The 18,253-nt window shown below is 43.4% G+C and overlaps 1 protein-coding gene across 1 annotated transcript in view; it reads right to left on the reverse strand.

Annotated features, from left to right (window-relative positions):
• WNK2 (WNK lysine deficient protein kinase 2) overlaps positions 1-18,253 on the reverse strand; it is a 91,042-nt gene that overhangs the window by 3,339 nt on the left and 69,450 nt on the right. Inside the window, 8 exon segments of the mRNA XM_054516062.1 lie at positions 5,933-6,186; positions 7,671-7,715; positions 13,171-13,269; positions 14,171-14,386; positions 15,897-16,111; positions 16,608-17,299; positions 17,373-17,428; positions 17,865-17,916. Of these exon segments, the coding sequence (XP_054372037.1) occupies positions 5,933-6,186; positions 7,671-7,715; positions 13,171-13,269; positions 14,171-14,386; positions 15,897-16,111; positions 16,608-17,299; positions 17,373-17,428; positions 17,865-17,916 (1,629 nt within the window).

Genomic DNA, 18,253 nt, shown 5'->3' on the forward strand with positions numbered 1-18,253 from the left:
GGACTACTTGATGCTCTCCTTCACTTCCCTGTCTCTCATTCTCACCTGAAACCTGAATCTGATAGTGAACATTGAACTGAAGGAGATGCTTCAGGATCATGAATTTAACACCAACAATGTTAAAAACCTCACCAAAATTAATAGAAACCAAAGAACAAGAAACAGAGGAATCAAGGATATATTTTTAAGACCTGCAGATTTCTGTATGCTGTTATTATTGTTTTAGCATCCTCAAAATGGTGGTTTCCACTGAACTAAGCACCTGTGAGGAATGCCAACAGATGTTTGTGAAAATGCTGCATTTTGGACAATGCTCTCAGGCATGTGTGGGGCTGTTGGGGTGCCCTGTGAAGGGCCAGGAGTTGGACTGTACTAGCAAGAGATTACTCAGTGGCACTAAAAATGTGAGGTTACATTTTTGCCCTTTTTAAAATTAATTTGAAAAACCTTATTTTCAGCTCCTTTAAAGTCCTGAGAAATCTGACTCATTCCAGTTCTGAACTTTTTCCTTCTCAGCTGAATTCCTCAGTAAAGCAGTGGCTGCATTTAATGCTACAGATGTGTGACCAGAAAAAAACTGTCATGCCCCAAACCCAACATTACACATACACATGAAACCTGACAATGTCACGACAAACACACGTTAATGGTTTAACTTTGCTTCCTCTACCTTCCTCCTATGCTTCAACTGAGCTAAATACATACTTTAAGAGCCATGGCACCCGGTTCTTGCATCTTTCCCTTGGTAGGAGCCTCTTGGGTACGGCCTTTTTTAACCATCACCTTTTTAACCAGTTCTGATGACTCAACACTGATGGAGGCCCACACATCCCATCAATTCCTGCATGGAGGTGCTGACTGAAACATCAGAATTAACATATGCCAGAAAAGCAGCCCCAAAGCTGTGGATTTCCTAGCTCCAGGAAAGCCATAAGACTGCAAGTCCCTTTGCTGGTCCTGTTCAAAGGGCAGCAGATGGACATTCAGGCAGTGATGAAAGAGGTTTGTGCATCGCTCTGCTGGGATCACAGCACAGCCCTGAACAGGACTGGCTCAGCATCTCAAACCAGCCAGGCTGATGTGATATGACAGCCAGGGATGCCCCTGTGCTGCACAGTGCTGTGTCCATGGTCAGGGGTTCACCTGAGGAGGAGCCCGAGCTGCCAGGGGTGATGGTCCCCAGCACAGCTGAGAGCCCATGTGGGCTCCTGTCACACCTGCCTGGCCAGCTCTAGCCCTCACAGCATCCCCAGGGCCTCCCTGTGCTCAGGACCCCAGACCTGCAGGCAGTCCTGAGGGTGGGGTCTCAGGAGAGCAGGGTGCCATGTGTCATATGGGTAGGAAGGGAAGCTCTTCCCCTCTACATCTTCACTAGGCTCCTCTGCTGAAGCTAGGAACTCACTGAGCCAAGAGAGACAGTGGCACCTTCACCTGCCACCCTCACACCTCTGCTCGTGCCACCTCACCTGCATGCACCCAACTCTCCCTGCACTGACAAACCTCTGCTCTGAGCACCTGCACAGGTCCCTGCAGGTACCAGCCACCAGCTCCTGCTTCCTCCACACCAGACTTCTCCTGGCAGTTTTTCCTTTGTGGCTGTTTATTCCCCTTCCCCCAAATAATCGCACAAACTCATTTAGAAAACAAGAGTAATACATACACAGAAAAAACATACCAGAAAACAATGGTAAAAATGGATAAACATCACAAGACAAAGACTAGGGTAGTTCAAATACCCCAAATCTGTTGTTTGGACTTGTTATAATTTTTCCTGTGCTCTATCAGGCAAACCTCAAAGTGCTACTACCCCCAGTGATACTTACAGCTCCAGTACAGTCAAACTACACAGCCAAGCACTGGGTGTGACATACCAACACCATAAATACTTCTGGATTTATATCAGAACAGAGGAAACCAGGTAATTCTGTTGTGAAAGCTAACCATAACTATCACAACCCATTTGAAAAGGCAGGATTTAGACAATTTTTCTTTTGCTGGCTACCCCATTAGCATCAGTGTTTTCCTTCTGTATGGACCAGCTATTGCTGAAACAAAACTGAGTCACAGGGCAGACTCAGAGCTGGCTGCCAACATGAGCTGGTAAGGATTATAAAAGAGATGGATATCTCTTTTATCACTTCTGCCTAGTTTGTTGAAACCCCAAAGCTTTTAGGCACTCCTGAAGAGATGTGTGTGTGCTTTTCCAATTCCCTGGAAAACTATTCAGACCAAGGCAGTGTTGAATAGTTTCAAATACAGATTCATTTTTTATTATTTTCCCAATCCAACAGAGAGGGAAGACACAGGGAAGGGGCTACGGCATGGGTTTGGCATCGTGGCCATGTCCAGCCTGGCTCCTCTCAGCAGCACACCCAAGCCCATGAGTCAGGAAATGCCAGCAGAGGTTCAGATGCTGCTGAAGGTGTCCAAGCCCCCAGCTCCCATCACCCAGTGACACAGACCTGTGTGTTTTCAGAAACAACCTCACTATGCACAGGGAACATGTTTCAGCCTTTTTGGAGGTGATGTTTTTCCTGTAAAACCCGTGGAGCTACACATAGCATGGAGAATAGAAAACATTTTTGGCAAGCCCTTCATTCTCAGGCATCTCCAAAGAGTGTCTTTAAGTACACAATATTCAGTATTCTTTGCACAGAAGGCAGCTCATATTCCTAAACTTATTTCTTGACTAATGCTAACCAAAATACCTGTAAAAATGATTATTTCATCATATCTTCACAAAGATCACATAGAGAAATCACTCAGGCAGTTTGACCTCGGTTCTAATATTTCCTACTGCATTTCAAACTGCTGCTGCTGAGAATCTACCTGCATTTACATGCTTCACAAAGCCATTTGAAAAGGTACATTTCAATGCTCCTGTGACACAAATGTATGAAGGCTCCTCCCCCTATGAAAGGTCTCCCCCAGATTTCTAATATGATCAACCAGGATTTGCAGGCAAATGGACTGGTAACTTCCATAGAAACAAAGCAGAATGTGAAGTTTTCCTTTACATGCCAATTACATTATTGCTGTCTACACTTCTGATGGCAGAGGATGAAAAGAAAACCACTCACTCTTATTTAACACACTACCAGTTTCTCTTCTATTTCCAGCCTTAAAGAGTAGCTTTCACTTAGTTAAAAAAGAATATATTTTATTCACAGCAAACAATTTGCTGCTAGTGGTAGAAGGAGTCTTGAGTAAAAAAGAGATAACTCAGGGAAGTGAGTCCTCTGTTCCAGGGGGAAAGAGAAGATTTTGTTTGAGTCAGCCACACAACTGCCCTGCATATTTATAACAGTAGGTGAACAGGAAGAAAAAATTTTAAAATAAAAAATGTATTTTTCTATTTAAATGTATAGATAACATTTTGGGTTTTTTTGTTTGCTTGTTTAATGTATTTTTCATTGTGGGACAACTCTCTTCACTCCTACTCCTGTATGAAACCCTTTAGGGGGGCATTTCTCTTTACAGTAATCCCCAGAGACAAGGCAGAAGTGAAGGTACAAATCCTGCCAGCCCCAGCCCCTCATTTGTGACTATCACAAGGGACCACTTTTCCCAAAACTAAGCCCATGTGAGACAGCCCACCCTAACAACTCTGTACTAGTTTGTTCCAGTTAAAAAAAAACCCACAAAAAGCATAAGAATGACCTTGTTTCCTACTTATCCAGCCTTTATTTCCAACATAAAACCTTATAACTTTCTCTGATGGGCTGGAAATCCTTATTCTTTTCTTGCAAAGGCATTTTTGATCCAAAGAGGCAACAAAACACGGTGTTACCAGATGAACTGAAGAAGTACATCCTGAGCTTCAGATTCTCTCTCTCTTGGAAAGCTATCTTTTCCATCCTTTATGTGATTTCCCAAGTTCTTTTTGTCTTTCCAGTTGACTCAGCTGTGATTCACCACAAGGCCATCTACCCATGGAGCTCATCCCTCCGATACACAGGTTACTTGTCCAGCTGTCCACACTAGGAGTTCTCTCATGCTGCTCCCTTCCTCCTCCTTTGGCTATTTCTCTCCAACACCATGCAGCCCTCTTCTCCCTCAACTTCAATTTTCCAGTTAGGGCCAATTTCAGAGGGTACAAACAGCAAAACAATGCTGAACTCCCAAACCAACCCCTGTCAAACTCTTGTATATCATACCTGCCACCTGCAGCATCCTTGCCATCTTTGTGGCCAAAACACTCAACAAAAAGCACACCAGCAGTGTTTGCCATCTGCCCTTGCATCTCTGCTGCAGCCAGCATGGTCCTTACAAGGACTTCATGCCCCAAACCACCCCAGGTCTCACCCACCCCAGGGCTCCAGCTGATGCCACTCCTCCACACAACAAGGAACAATGCAAAATGAAGAGCAGGGAATCCCAACCTCTCCATGCTCCTAGTAAATCACCTCCAAAAAACTTCAGTCAGCTTTGCTGATTCCCTGGAACAACTGCCATGGTTGAGAAAGACACAAACCCTCTAAGACCCAGTCTACTGAGATAGGAACATTCCTGTTGCTCTCACAGTGACACACTGCTTTCTCCACAGGCTTCGAGACAGAGACACCAAACTGCAAGAGGTAAAATTAACCCTAAATTGATAGTGACAGATGATTTAAATATGTAAAATAACCACTCATTTCTCCAGAGATACAGGTGGGCAAAACATCCACATACTTCAAACTTCTGCAGCAGTCTCAGGGGAAAGAGACCAAAACGCTGCAAAAAGTGCATCAAAAGAAAGTAAGAAGTGACGTAACAAAATCTGTGCCCTCCCTGCCTCGTTATGGAAATCTTTAGTTTGGGTTTACTAGCACCAACTTTGACTTATTTTATGAAAACTGTTAAGGGTCTTAAGTAGACATTGCTTACTCCTGAGCTGGTTAAAGCATTACTGAGCAAAAGGATTATTTACTGACTCAAGAAGCAGCAGGTACCAAAGCAGATGTACTGGTGAGGTTCCTGCTTTGGTACATTTCACCTCACCAACAGCTACAGAGCTACTACTGCTGCAGGACTTTTTCCTTCTACATCCCAAAAAGGCAGTGGTTTGCTATCCAGATCTAGTTCTCTTGCTTTTAGGGGATTACAAAACAGCTCCTCACTGATATTTTCCTCTATTTTGGCTCAATTTGCAGTCTTCCAAGAAAATGAACCCAGCAAAAATTACCAGTCAAATTACTAGTCAAATTACTTTCCAGCTAGTGAGGAGATTTGAAAACCCAGACCAGGGTGGGCCAGAATGGTGAACTAGGATTCTGGACACGTGCTCATTTCTTGCTGTGCTGCCTCTGTATCAGCCCTCAGCAGCACTGAATGCAGACATGATGCACCTGCAATGGCTTTGTCCTGCTGCTGAGAACAGAAAGGGACCAATGGGGGCTTTCCAGTTCCTTATTTGTTGTAGGATACTTTGACAGCATTTTTGAGGATGGTATTGTCCAAAAGGCAAGGGTCAGCACCCTCCCAGCTGTCCCCTCTCCCAGCACAGAACTCACTCCAATTCCACTCAAACAATGGCTCCCAACCACAGAGCCACCAGTCCCTGTTCCAAGGAAAGTTAATATTAAACATCAAAAAGAAACTTTACTAATAGCTGAAACTGAAGTTGAGCAACAGATGATAATGATAGGAGTATTGCTCTGCATCGCTGTTAATAAGCAGTTTGGAATTTTAAAATAAATATTTATATATATATTGCTGCCCATATATCCCTTAAGATTATTCCAAAGGACATTGCTGCCCATATATCCCTTAAGATTATTCCAAAGGACAATTAAAAAAAAATTGATTTAGTACTGAATGAAAAGATCTGGACATTTATAGAAAGCATTTATCTGGAGTAATTTTAGTCTATGTCCTCCTCCACATCTGAGTTCTGCAAAGGCTGTCAGACACATAGCAAAAGGTATGTCCTTCAAGGAGGGCCACTTACTCCACATGTCTCATTCTGCATTTGCATGGGGTTAGCCTTTGGCTCCATGTCTTGCCTTTTTTGGTTCTGCTTCAGTTGGTTTAAAGAAGGTTTTGTCTGTGCAGCTCCAACAGTTTTGCTCGTCCACTGGTCCACCAGCTTGTGCAGGTCATCTGTGAACGTCCCTTTCTTGTTGTTACTGTTGTTGGCCTGAACCTGCAACGTCGACTGCGGGAGGGGCTCAGGACATGTCACCAGGCTGTTGGTCGAGGATCCTGGAAAATCACACAGAGAGCTGAGATGGTGTCTCTGCCTTATCTCTGCAGCTCAAACCCCTTCTCACCTACTGCCACTCTAGTGGTGGCTTTTCGGATTTCTAACCCTCCCCCCTCCTGGCTGCAGAACACCTTTGCTTAAAGAAATGGTCCAAGTCCAATGGGTTTGCATTTTCTATCACATCATGTTACCTTGGCTACTAATTTGTCTTGGGTGAAATTAGGGACAGGGACTGAAGCCAGGAATGCAGCCCCATAAAGCTGACATCCCATACAACATCTCCTCAGACACTACCATGAGGAAGAGGGAGGTGGGATGTATTGCTAACATTGCAAGCATTTATAAAATTAATTTACCATTTATTTCACTTGCTTAAGTTTACTGTCCTCCTGGAAAAATGTTATTGTCACAGAGGTTACAGGCAGGACTGGTTCCTGCTCCTCTGGGAGCCCACCACCTCTCTCGATGATGCCAGGACCATTCACATGGCTATTTGTGTATTTTGGGGGAAAAAACCCCATCAGGACCATGAAAGTATAGAAGAGAGAGGAGAGAGGCTGTAGTGGGCAGGGTGACTGGTTGAGACAAAGATAGAGAACTTTTGGTGTAGATAAAAGCAGTCAGGAAGAGTACTGATAGAGATTTAATTCTGTATGTTCACTTCTTTCTAGAAGAACTAGTAAAAAAAAAAAATTCTGCCCTTTTTCTGCTTAGTTACTACAAGTCTGACACAGCAAGCTCAGCAGGGCACTGCAACTGAAGGAGTCTGAGTTTGACCTAAGCAGAAAATGTAAAGTAACTTCTCAGCTAACATACTTGAGACAGCTAAAGATTGGAAATAAAGACCATCTCTCCAAGCAAAAAGTTCATAGAACTGTAGTAAAATGATTGTATAAGCAAACATGAACATGGAATATTTTCTCTGTTAATCAGTTACCAGCCAATGAAACCAAGTACACTAATTAGTCCTACAGTTATATAAAGTACATTAATAACCTTTAAATGATCATGCATTCAACCTGCAATGTCACTTCTAAGCGAATACTGCTCAATTCCTTTTCCTTCACTTGGGGTAAAAGTGAGAAAAGTAAAGATTTTTAGAAGAAAGCTCTTCAATTGGTGTTTAATATTTCATGCAGCTCAAGGGGGCTGGAGTGGTTTTAAGCTATCAATTCCTCCAGCAGAGAACTGCAGTCATATAGAGGTGTGTATTTCAGAGACAGACACTGGACCCAGTTCCCTGGCCGCATGCGTGCACGGTCTCACACACAGAACACCACGACTCTCTTGCAGCATGCAAGGTTCCCAAGACATCATAGCACATGCATTACTCTCAAAGTATCACAATTTATAGTCTAGCTTCTGGTAAGTGCATCAGCTCTAGTTATTAAACAATTAGCTTTTAGTAAAAAATAATAATAAAAAAGCAAAGAACATCCCATGCCATGAAGGAAATACTGAGAAACAAAAACGGGATAGTTACTACTACTGTGATCTTTGCCTAGACATAGTCGTTTCAAGGTGGACCCTACAAGGTAAAACAATACAAGACACACAGAATTAGGTAAGACTAAACACAACAAATCAGATGGACAAGCTTCTGTACTTTTAAGCAATCAGAAAGTAGTTATTATGCAAGAAAGGACAGACAAAGTCAGCAGTTCAGGTGAGTAAAGGAAGCCTAAATAACTGGACAGCTCAAACCTTTCTTAATGTGCAGCCATTCAAAAGCTTTGGGAAGTACCACAACATGCCAAAAGCAAGGGCTCATGACTTAAAGATGCATTTGTTTGGGTTTTTTTTGGTTGGTTGGTTTTAAATTTTTTTTAATTGATTTTATTTTCCTTTTTTTTTTTTTTTCCCAAATTGCCTTGGCTTCCTAATAGAAGGTTTTGATTTGTTTCCTATTAATGCAGGAAATAATGTCAATTTAGTTTGTGATTGGAGGCCAAAAATGCTTTCAGGAACAAGTCAAGCTAGTCTGGCTGCAAAGACAAACCATAAAACAACCCTAAAAATCTTGTTTTACGAGTCCAAAAAGATACATTGTTCTGCAGGTCTGAGGCCAATTGTTTCCAAATAGTATATTTGTAGGATTTGTGTCTAAATGTGAGACTCTGAACTTCAATTGAATGGAACTGTGAATGAGCTTCTCCTATGCCTTGTCCAAGTGCAGAAAAATAATCCGTCAGGGTAGCCAAGTTTTAATTTAACTAAACTACTTGTTTTTTTCATTATTGTCTTGTTCCATCATTCATCATGATTTTACAGTCTATTGATAGATAGCAGAGTGCCAGAAGTGTGCCGAGACCCCGACTCGACTGTCAGATCTTGCCAGACATTGGCACCGTTGCTATTTGGGTGCCAAAATTTCCTGAAAGGTATTTTGGACTTGATAAGAAGAATATTGTTATGGGATGGGGGGAGATGAGTGTCTGACATGGGCTATGGTGGGTTCATTGGGAAGAAGCACTTGAAACCATGAGCAAAATCAGACTGGGGCAAAAAAGTAAGATAGAGGATGATGTGCTTTTTCTCTAGAGTAAACAGTGGTGTAACATTTTGTTACTGTGCCAGAAATGCAGCTTTAAACTCAGAGATTGCAGGTCCAGGCTGACACAGGCCCTAAATGAGTCTTCAGAGGAGAAGGAAGCGATTTCAGTCAGAGACTGAGGAAGAGAAAGTAAAGAAACAAGGGAGGGAGGAAGTAAGGGAGAAGAGATGTTTGTGCTTAGATATGGGTGGCATGAGGAACAGAGGACTGCTCTGAAAGAATTTCTTATTATTTCATATAGTTCATATGGATTTCTATCCTGAGAAAATCAGGACATGACTACAACAACACAAGCATGACCAAGTTCAGTTCTCATTTCAAAGCCCAGATAACAAACACAGTCACATTCACAACTCAACCATCTGTCTTGTATTCTTTTATCTTTTGCTCTCTTTTCCCTCAGATATACCTTACCTTGCCTATCCCAACGTAAGCTACCAATTCCCACAATAGAAACAAGTGCCCACAACGGCAGTGGCCACAGCAGCAATCCTAGAGGCTATTTCCTGCAGCAACAAGCACTTCTTAGCACAACAGGAATGCAAATGGAAAGCACCTGCCCACGAGAAATAAAAGCAGGCAGCTGACTGCAGTACGTGCTCGAATGTGTGTAAAATCCCCTTCATTGCCAACCCCTCTGCTTCCTGCACAGCCAGGCACAGGTTTCCAAGCACCTCAGGTGCCAAACCCAACCTGGGGAAGTGACAGAAATGGCAATACTCAACACACTCATGAAACACCTGCATGGGGGGCTCCAGCTCTGAGGAAAATACCACAGGAGAGTCAGGCACCGAGAAGAGAGCTGCTCCTTCCAGCAGCATCACTCCAGTGTGGGGCTTGGGAGAAGGGAAACATTCCGTAAGCGGTGAGACTGCCTCAAGCAGGGACTGACAGTTATCAGCCATGGCTGGTTATGAACTCAAATTAAATTAAAAATTCACTTTGTAGATCTAATTCACCCAATTAATTGTATTACTGCTAAAATTAACATGTTTAAGAACAGTAAAGTTAAGGAGATGAATAATAATTAAGATTTAATGTAAGATTGTGAAAGTTCAGCAGAGCATTTTACCTCCAATTCCAGATCTCTTATCTGAGGAATTAAATAGCTATTATACAGAACAGAAAAAATCCACTGTCCCATATTTGCACTAACAGCTGCCAAAAAGCTGGAAAGCTACAAAAAAAATGGAAATGGCAATAAACTGCTAGACCATTTCCATAATTGCATATGCACATACAGTATATGAATTGCTACAAACTTGGCAAAAAATTGCATTACACAAGATTCCAAGCCTAAGCCAAATGGAGCTTTGAAAATTCCACTCACAATCAGTGAAAAGTCTTCCCTAAGGCACCCTTGCAGTTTAGCCCAGGAAAAATTATGCAGATTATTTTTTTTCAGGATAAAATTATGCCAAAGCCCATCAAAAATACTCTATTTCATGAAACATACAAAGGAGAAGTCAATATTGTACATGGCTCAAAATGTCCTGCAGAACACTGTGGAAGTGTTTGAGTCTGATGGATCTTGTAACCAGAGCAAGATCCTTGTGATACTGTCTTTAATCCATCTGAACATTGATTTTTAAAGTTGCCAACGTTTCTGCCAGTGCAGCAGGTCTCCTGCTGGCATATCCCACCTTGCCAAAGGGCTGGTTTTCCTTAACCAAACACACAGATTCGGAGCATTTCTGAAAACGCAGCACAGTGTTTCTCAACAGCTCTCAAACAAAAAAAAATACCAGGGAAACCTTGACTAATGGAATAGACCCAGGACTCTGTACGGTCTGGAGGCGCCACCGAGCTGCTGGCACTGGGTAGTCATGTCCCAGCCCTGTACAACTGCACAGAGGATGGAATCCTACCTGCAGTGGTTTGGGTTGGAAGGGACTTTAAAGCCCATCCAGTTCCATCCCCTGCCATGGCCATGGGCATGGACACCTTCCACTATCCCAAGTGCTCCAAGCCCCATCCAGCCTGTCCTGGGACACTTCCAGGGATGGGGTATGGATGCAAACATGTTTAGCACTTAATGCAAATGCTTGGCTTTGCCTGCCTGCTGGGTGCACTGATGTCTCTTGCAGAGGGAAAGGAAGATGAGCCAGCTGGTATTGCCAACATCATCACCTTCAAATAACAGAATAAAAGGATGGTTTACGTTGGAAGACCTTAAAAGCACATCCTTTTCCAAACCCCTGCCACGGGCAGGCTGCTCCAAGCTCCATCCAACCTGGCCTTCCTTGAGCACTGTTTTTCCTGAGGCTCCAGACACACCTGCTCTGGATCCCAGCTCCATAGAACATCCTACTGTCCGTCCTGCCCGCCGCTGTCCCAGCCCCAGCCACCCTGGGGAAGGACAGGAATGCACACAGCACCAGTCCTGCACTCACACACACATCCCACCTGCTGAGCTCACAGGAAAACAAGCTGGAATAGCCTCCTGCCCCACCAAACCTGCCCACAGCTCAGCCATGGGGACCTGCCAAGCTCCCCAGGTGAGAGGCACCTCAGGTGAGAGGCTCCTCTGGCAGCCAAGCTGTGCTCTCAGGACTGGGACCCTCAGGGGTGACCTAGGGTTGCAGTGTCATGTTAAGTGCCTGAACTGCACCCATCTCCTGGTGTGACTCAGAGATGGGGGAGGCCAAACCTCCCCCTGTACTCGCCCAGACCCTGAGAGAGCACATGGGCTGAGAACAGAAAGCAATTAGTCATGCCGAGTTATTTAAGCATGAGGAAACTTCGTGATTCAAAGGATTTACATATTCCCTTGGTTTCATTCACAACATCCATGCACCCAAACATTTTTAATACACTGATTTTTATTGCCAGACCTTTTGCATCCTACTGAATAGTAATTCCATGGAAGATTATTGAAGCGTCTTCTGGGAATTACATGTGCAGAAGAAGAAATTACTGTGGCCACTATAACACCAAACAGGAATTTTTGGGAGCTGAGAATTCTCAGGTTATCAAGAAAAAATCCCTAAATGCAAAATTGTCTCATGACATCACCAGTCATGAAAAGCTCACATGATAATAAATTCTGTAAATGTCTATCACCTGAGTGTTTGTGCTTTCAGGGAGCTCAAAAAAAAAGTTTTGAGATTATTTCTTAAAATACTGTTTATTCATAAAATTAGGAGGAGTGTATTGGAGTGGTCTTGTGCCTTTGACATGACCCATTTGGATAGTAATGAGCAGTGCAGAACTCCAAGGGGAGATCTGATACTCCTGTAAACCCATAGTTATTTAACTAAACACTTTCTCAAAAACGTTATCAGCCCTTCTAAGGTTATATGTAAGTGGCCTATAGTACCTGTTCAGCACAACATATCTTTATTGTACAAGCAAAATCCGTTTGCCTAAAAAGCAGCATCTACAATTGGGTAAAAAAGTCTGATTTTTTTCATTAAATAGCTTGATATTGTTTGGTAGAATTGCCAATTACTTTATAAGTCAGACAAATAGGGTACAAATAGAAGGTGCACAGTTATTTGAGACAAAACTTCTGGATCCTAACAATCCATTTCCAAGTATCATCTGAATATCTGATATTGCTTTTTACTTATTTATGCTTTGATGAACTGCTAATTGACTTCATCTCTGAGGTCACATAAGGTCATAAGAAAATAAACTGAGTCAAGTGCTTCAGCCAGATCAGCTTACACAAAAAGTTGATGGGACTCTCCCTTAGAGTAACCAGATCTTCCTGCGCCTTATGATTCCATAAAAAAATCGCTCACTTAAAGTAATTAAAGTGACTGCATGGGGAAAAGCCCACCTGGGACAGAGATTTGGAAAGAACTAGCTGGAGCACTATTGTCTCAGCATTTCCACATGCAAAGAGCGGGGAAAAAATTAAAGAAAATAGAGTGGATATAAACAGTACTGTATATCGAGTTAATACAGCCCTTGTATGGAAGTTATACCCTCCAGTGACCTTCTAGAATTGTATCAGCTTGCTACATGCATGTCTTCAGAGTCCAAACATGTGTGAAAGAGACCATTCGTCTACAGAAGGATGGATTTCGTTTTGTTGTCGCTGGAACCGGGACAGCAGACATGTATATTTGCCACATTGCAAATAAAATTACTTCAACAGAAATCACATAAAGTACAAAAGCTTTGATAACTCCAGGGTAAAATTTACCATCAGGCTATATATAATAAATGATGAGATCTTCCACACATGCTTTTGGTGCCCAGGCATGAGCCAAAAGCAGTGCAAAAAAAGCTTTCACATGAAAAATTAATATAAATAAGGTGTGTTCATGATGATTACTTAAAAAAAAGAGAAAAAGAAAGAAAAGATGGTTGAGAAAAAGGGGCATCCTGCCAAACATATTAGAGATTTAAATCATGGAATTGGAAAAAGGGGGTAAAAGAAAGATGGACTGTGATAAAATACAAAAGAACAAATACAAACAGATGGACAAAGACACAGGTCCACTGAGGAATCTGGTACGAGGTTTGCTACTAGATTTATAGGTCACTCTCTCAGACGTTTGGTGGAAAACCGTCCAGCCTGTAAATGAATATAAAGGGAAGAAAACAAAGACACTTATAAAGTACAAGTAGCTGTGATCAGATGTCCTAAACCATCAGTCAAATCAGCTTTGTTAGTTAAACCTCCACATCTCCCCCTTAACTTTGCCAAAGAGGAGCAAGTTCACTGACCATACACAAAGGATGCAATAACAGCAGAAGAGGACAGATAGGTATTTTGTAGATTAGTTTGGCAGGATGTGCAATGAGAGGAAGGTATTTTAATCATCATTGGAACTTCCCATATGCATGGCAACAAGATCAGTCAAAGCCTATGATGGGGGCAATACACAGAGGTCTCAGAACTGGGGTAATGGGAGCACAGTCCTGTGGCTGGGACTCCAAAATTATGCACAAAGTGAACCCCTCATAGAAAGGAAATATAACTTGGTCCCCTGGGTTTGGTTTTCTTTTAATTTCATTTTTATTTTCTCTCATGCCCAAGACAGTTTGGTAGTTTATAATGAGGAACTTGGGGTCTACTGTAATCAAGGGGCTAAAAAAATGAAACAAAGCAAACGCTCTCCTAGCCTTTTGTATCTTCTTTGTTTTCCATTCATTTTTCCTCAGGAATCTGTAAGGAAGACTCCAGAGAAGGTATTAAGGATAAAGCCACTGCCGGCAAAGCTGAAAGGTATTTCTTTCCTAAGAATTAGGGATGTCTTGGGGCATGCCTTCTTGAGTGCTGGTAACACTCGGCAAGATACTTAAATTTTGCTCTTCTGACAATACTGCAATGCTCTTTTTAAAGATAAGCCAGTAATTTGGATTGCCAAAGGTTCACATTCCTCTATCACTCTTAAAAAGTTCCAGCCTAAGGGAAGGGAACTAATTTTAGCACGTGCTGGAAGAGACACAAAACAGGCAGCAGGAAGAATCACCTTGGCCAGAGCCCGCGTTGGCGTCGGCTGCGTCAGGGCCCAGGCCGGAGCAGATGTCGGAGGACAGAGAGGCTTTGACAGAGCAGGGCTGCTGGGTCTGCACAGCCTTGCCCAGGGCGGGCGCTGCGCCGGGAGGCACCGCGGCGGCTTCGGGGAAACCCGGCTGAGAGTTACTGCTTTCTCTGTGGGGCGAGTCTTTAGAGTCTGAAAGGTTACCTGAAAGAGCAAACAAACATAACACATGCAATGGCAAAAGCTAGAAAAACTCTGAATAAAAAATCCCTGCCTAAAAATAATCCGTATCTTGACCCCAAGAGGAACAGCCGTTCACTATTCTGATGCACTGGATGGAGCACACACTTTGGGGAGAGCCTGCACCAGAAAATAACCCACATATCCTATCACTGAGCCTGCTTCTCCAAGAAGCTCCTGGAGCAGGTTTGATTTTTACAGTTTCTCCTCTGTGTTTTCAGGAGCCTCAGAAGGAGCACTGCTGGAATGAAGAGAGAGCTGCTGGGGTGCTGAGGAGGAGGATGAACACACAGAATGACAAAGCAGGACACAGAGATCTGCTCTCCCACACCGAAGGTGAAATTAAGCAAATGGAGAAGAATAAAAGTTATAAGGAACTTTTATGCAGCAAAGATACAAGGAACTTTTTATTTATAGCTATTTGAGTATAATTGTCATTGCCACTTTCAGATTCTTCTACAGATAAATTCATGTAACACATGATTGCAAAGTATTTTGGTTTTTAAGCCGCTTTACCTGAGATATTTGTGTGGACAAAAGTACAGATAGAGACATTTATCTAGATATCTACAGATAAGTATATAACTATCTAGATAGATGTAGAAGTAACAGACAGTATCCAACATTGCTTCAGTCCCTGTGGGCAAGAACACTCAGCCTCAAGATGGGCCACAGAACTTATTGCCTCTGAATATATTTGTTTTTCCCAACTCAGCTGAAATCCTTAGCTAAAAGTAAAATTCTCCTCAACACCTTGTCTATAAAGATTGATGCAACAAAATTCAAAGAGGCCCTATGATGCAGTGATATTGAAAACAAGAGCCACCAGGTTTGAAATAAAGGGTGAATGCTGGAAATGCTGCTGCTCCCCCAAATAACAGCACAAACTAAGCTGGAGAAAAATTATGCATATTCTATTCTACATTTTGCTGAAGAAATAGGTACTGGGTTTTATCAATATTTTCCAGGTAAATTTTATTTTTGTATTTTTCCAAGAGCTAAAACCTCAGGACTGTAGTGCTGTGTGAAAATCTCACATTACTTCATGGTCAAAGCATCCACCACAGTTTTGTAAATGCTTTTACCTCCCATCCTTTGGGGGAACAAATGGAATCCCATCTATTATATATGGCATCTTGGAGGAAAAAGGAAACAAGATATAGCACCTAGTCAATAAGGCATAACAGCATGTAAGAAGTGAATACAAACATCAGTAAATTGGATTTAAAGAATAGAGGAGATGTAACCAGGCTGTTTTCCAAATTAAAGTGGAATATTATTCCTCTACCAAGGACTGTAGGCAATGCAGAGCAGGCAGGTATGGCTTGCCACCAGGACCTGGGACAAGCCTGTCCAAAAGCATGCCAGCTTAAAACCAACAAACATTCCATCCTTTCCAGCAGTCCCAGACATCACACAGCACAGCCACGACTGACAGAAGCAACAGGCAAAGGGAAGCACCCAGTGTACCTACTTGTGCTTGATGTTCCACTCCTGAGCTGCTGGACCAGAGGGTTTAAGAGCTTTCCGGCTTTCAATTTGTTTTTGCTGGTTCTTCGGCGCCGGCTGCTTGGTGGGGCAGAGTGAAGGAAGCCCAGGTTGGGAGGAAGGGGTTTCCCCAGGCGAATATACAGTGCCTCTATCTCATTCTTCTGCTGCGTCTGCAGCTCAGCAATCTCTTTCATATGCCTAAAAAAATAAAAGGACTGTGCTAACAATGCATTTGATAAAGCACCATATCCTGACAGTGTAATTAATTGTAAAAGAAGAAACAAAACAATTGTTGGTTATAAAACAATCAGCTGCTCATCCCTAAGTATGCAAAGCTACAACAATCTACCTGTGGTGACTCCCCATCTCTGGAAGGGGGAGTCTCTGGCTCCAAGGCCAGGTTGGACAGGGCTTGGAGCAACCTTACATAATAGAAGGTGTCCCTGCCCATGGCAGCAGTTGGAATGATCTTTAAGGTCCCTTCCAACCAAAACAGTCTGGGATTCTATGAGTTATTCTTCTAACTGGAACTGGCAGATAAGGCGATGCACAGCAGGAAGGTGGGGAAAGGTCCTGGCATTGCCTGATTTGCCCAGAACCAGTTTACTCCTTACAGTGCTGCTCATCCAAAGCTGAGCTGCTGCTCAGGTACAGTAACACAAGCTTCCCTTATATCACTTGCAACTCAACATACTTTTCTCTCAGGTTCTGCAACTCTTTCTTCATATCAGCATCTTCAAACTCTGAGTCATTGTCACTGCTCATGTAGGACGACTGTGAGTGGAAGGACGTGATGTTGATCGTAGGAATCTTTGCACCTTGCCCATTGGGTGACTCTGGGCCAGGGGAGCCACCTTTGGCAGACCTCTGCAGAAAAGCAGCTGCTTTTTTGATTAAATCTGTGGCTGTGCTGCTGCTGGCGGGGGAGAGCTGTGCAGCTGCAGCAGCCGCCGGCTGCCGCGGGAAGGGCTCGTCAGCGGAGTCGCTCGAGGCCTGGTCGCACAGGACGTCCACGGACGAGGCCGTCTGGACCCTGCGGACAGCAGCCTTCATGTCCGGGCTGGAGGGCAGCTCGTCCAGGTACACGTCCGGGGGGGCCGAGAATCTCAAGCAGTGCGGTGCTGCTAAAGTTAATTCATCCTGCGTGCTGATGACTGAAAACCTGCCAATGGTTTTGGCTGGCGTGCCACTCTCCTGAGCCTCAGCCTGTTTTCCATAGGAACCAGAGCCTGGAGAACCATCCCTGTGGAAGTTACTCATCACCCCATCTGCTGTCACTCTCCGCGTTACGCTCTCTGCGTGTGCGGGCGAAGCTGTCCTCTCTGCCTCCTCACTCCTCTGGAAAGTCTCCATCTGTGGAGCTGTGCCTGATGATGAAGGTGCAACCTGGCAAAAATAAGAGAGCTTAACAAAAGGAACTGTAACAATCAAGCAGAAAACTGCTCCTAGTTCTGATTACCTGAAGGAGGCCTTTTGCTGGAGCAGCAGGAGCTGAAGCGATGCTTGTGGCTGGACCTGATTTAAAGTTGGGAAAAAAATATTTATGTCTGGAATGCTTTAATGTAATAAAAACCAGTGTTTCATTGTGATAAACTGAAGTGTACCACTGAGGAATAATTTAAAACCCCGGTCTTTGTAATATAGGATTGAAAATGCAGGAGGCAATAGCAATGGCAATATAAAATATCTGCAGGTTGGCAGATCTAGCGATTTGGGGAATTCAAATAATAGCAGGTGTGTGGAATCTCATTACTCAGTTAAAATTTTTAAGGAGAAAAAGAGAAGAAGAATGAAATCTGCATGGTACATTGGGCCTGAACGATTCTGGTGTTCTTGGTGTCTCAGAGACACACAGGGCTGCTGGACATGGACGGGCTGTTGCCCCACTCCTGCCACTGACACCAAGCAGGGATGGCCGGAGGAGCATTACCTGTTCCGCCTGCTGACCCACCTCTTGCCTCTGAGGGATGAGCACTCACACCAGTGACTTCTGGCTTGTTCAACTTTCAGTAAAAGGAAAAAAGAAACACAATTTCAGTCTCACAAAGCAGAATGTGTTCTCCTTCCCTCACTTCCCCTTGCTGCCCTGGCACTACCAGAGAATACGGAACTATTTCACAGTGCCTGTGGAGGGGCCTTCAAGTCTTGTCTCCAACTCCCCCATTTTTTTTCCTTCTTCCTTGAAAGAAATAAAGCAGTGGCAGCATTGCAGTTGGAACTGCAGCCCAAGCTACTGAAACCCAGTATATTATATATACACACATGCTTGGGGCCTTGTTCTGGTTTGCTTTTCCAGCCAGACTATACGTTCCTCATCTGTACGTCTGTCCTCAGAAATTC

The sequence above is a fragment of the Molothrus ater genome, chromosome 11 (assembly GCF_012460135.2).
Source record: "Molothrus ater isolate BHLD 08-10-18 breed brown headed cowbird chromosome 11, BPBGC_Mater_1.1, whole genome shotgun sequence".
Lineage (NCBI taxonomy): Eukaryota > Metazoa > Chordata > Aves > Passeriformes > Icteridae > Molothrus > Molothrus ater.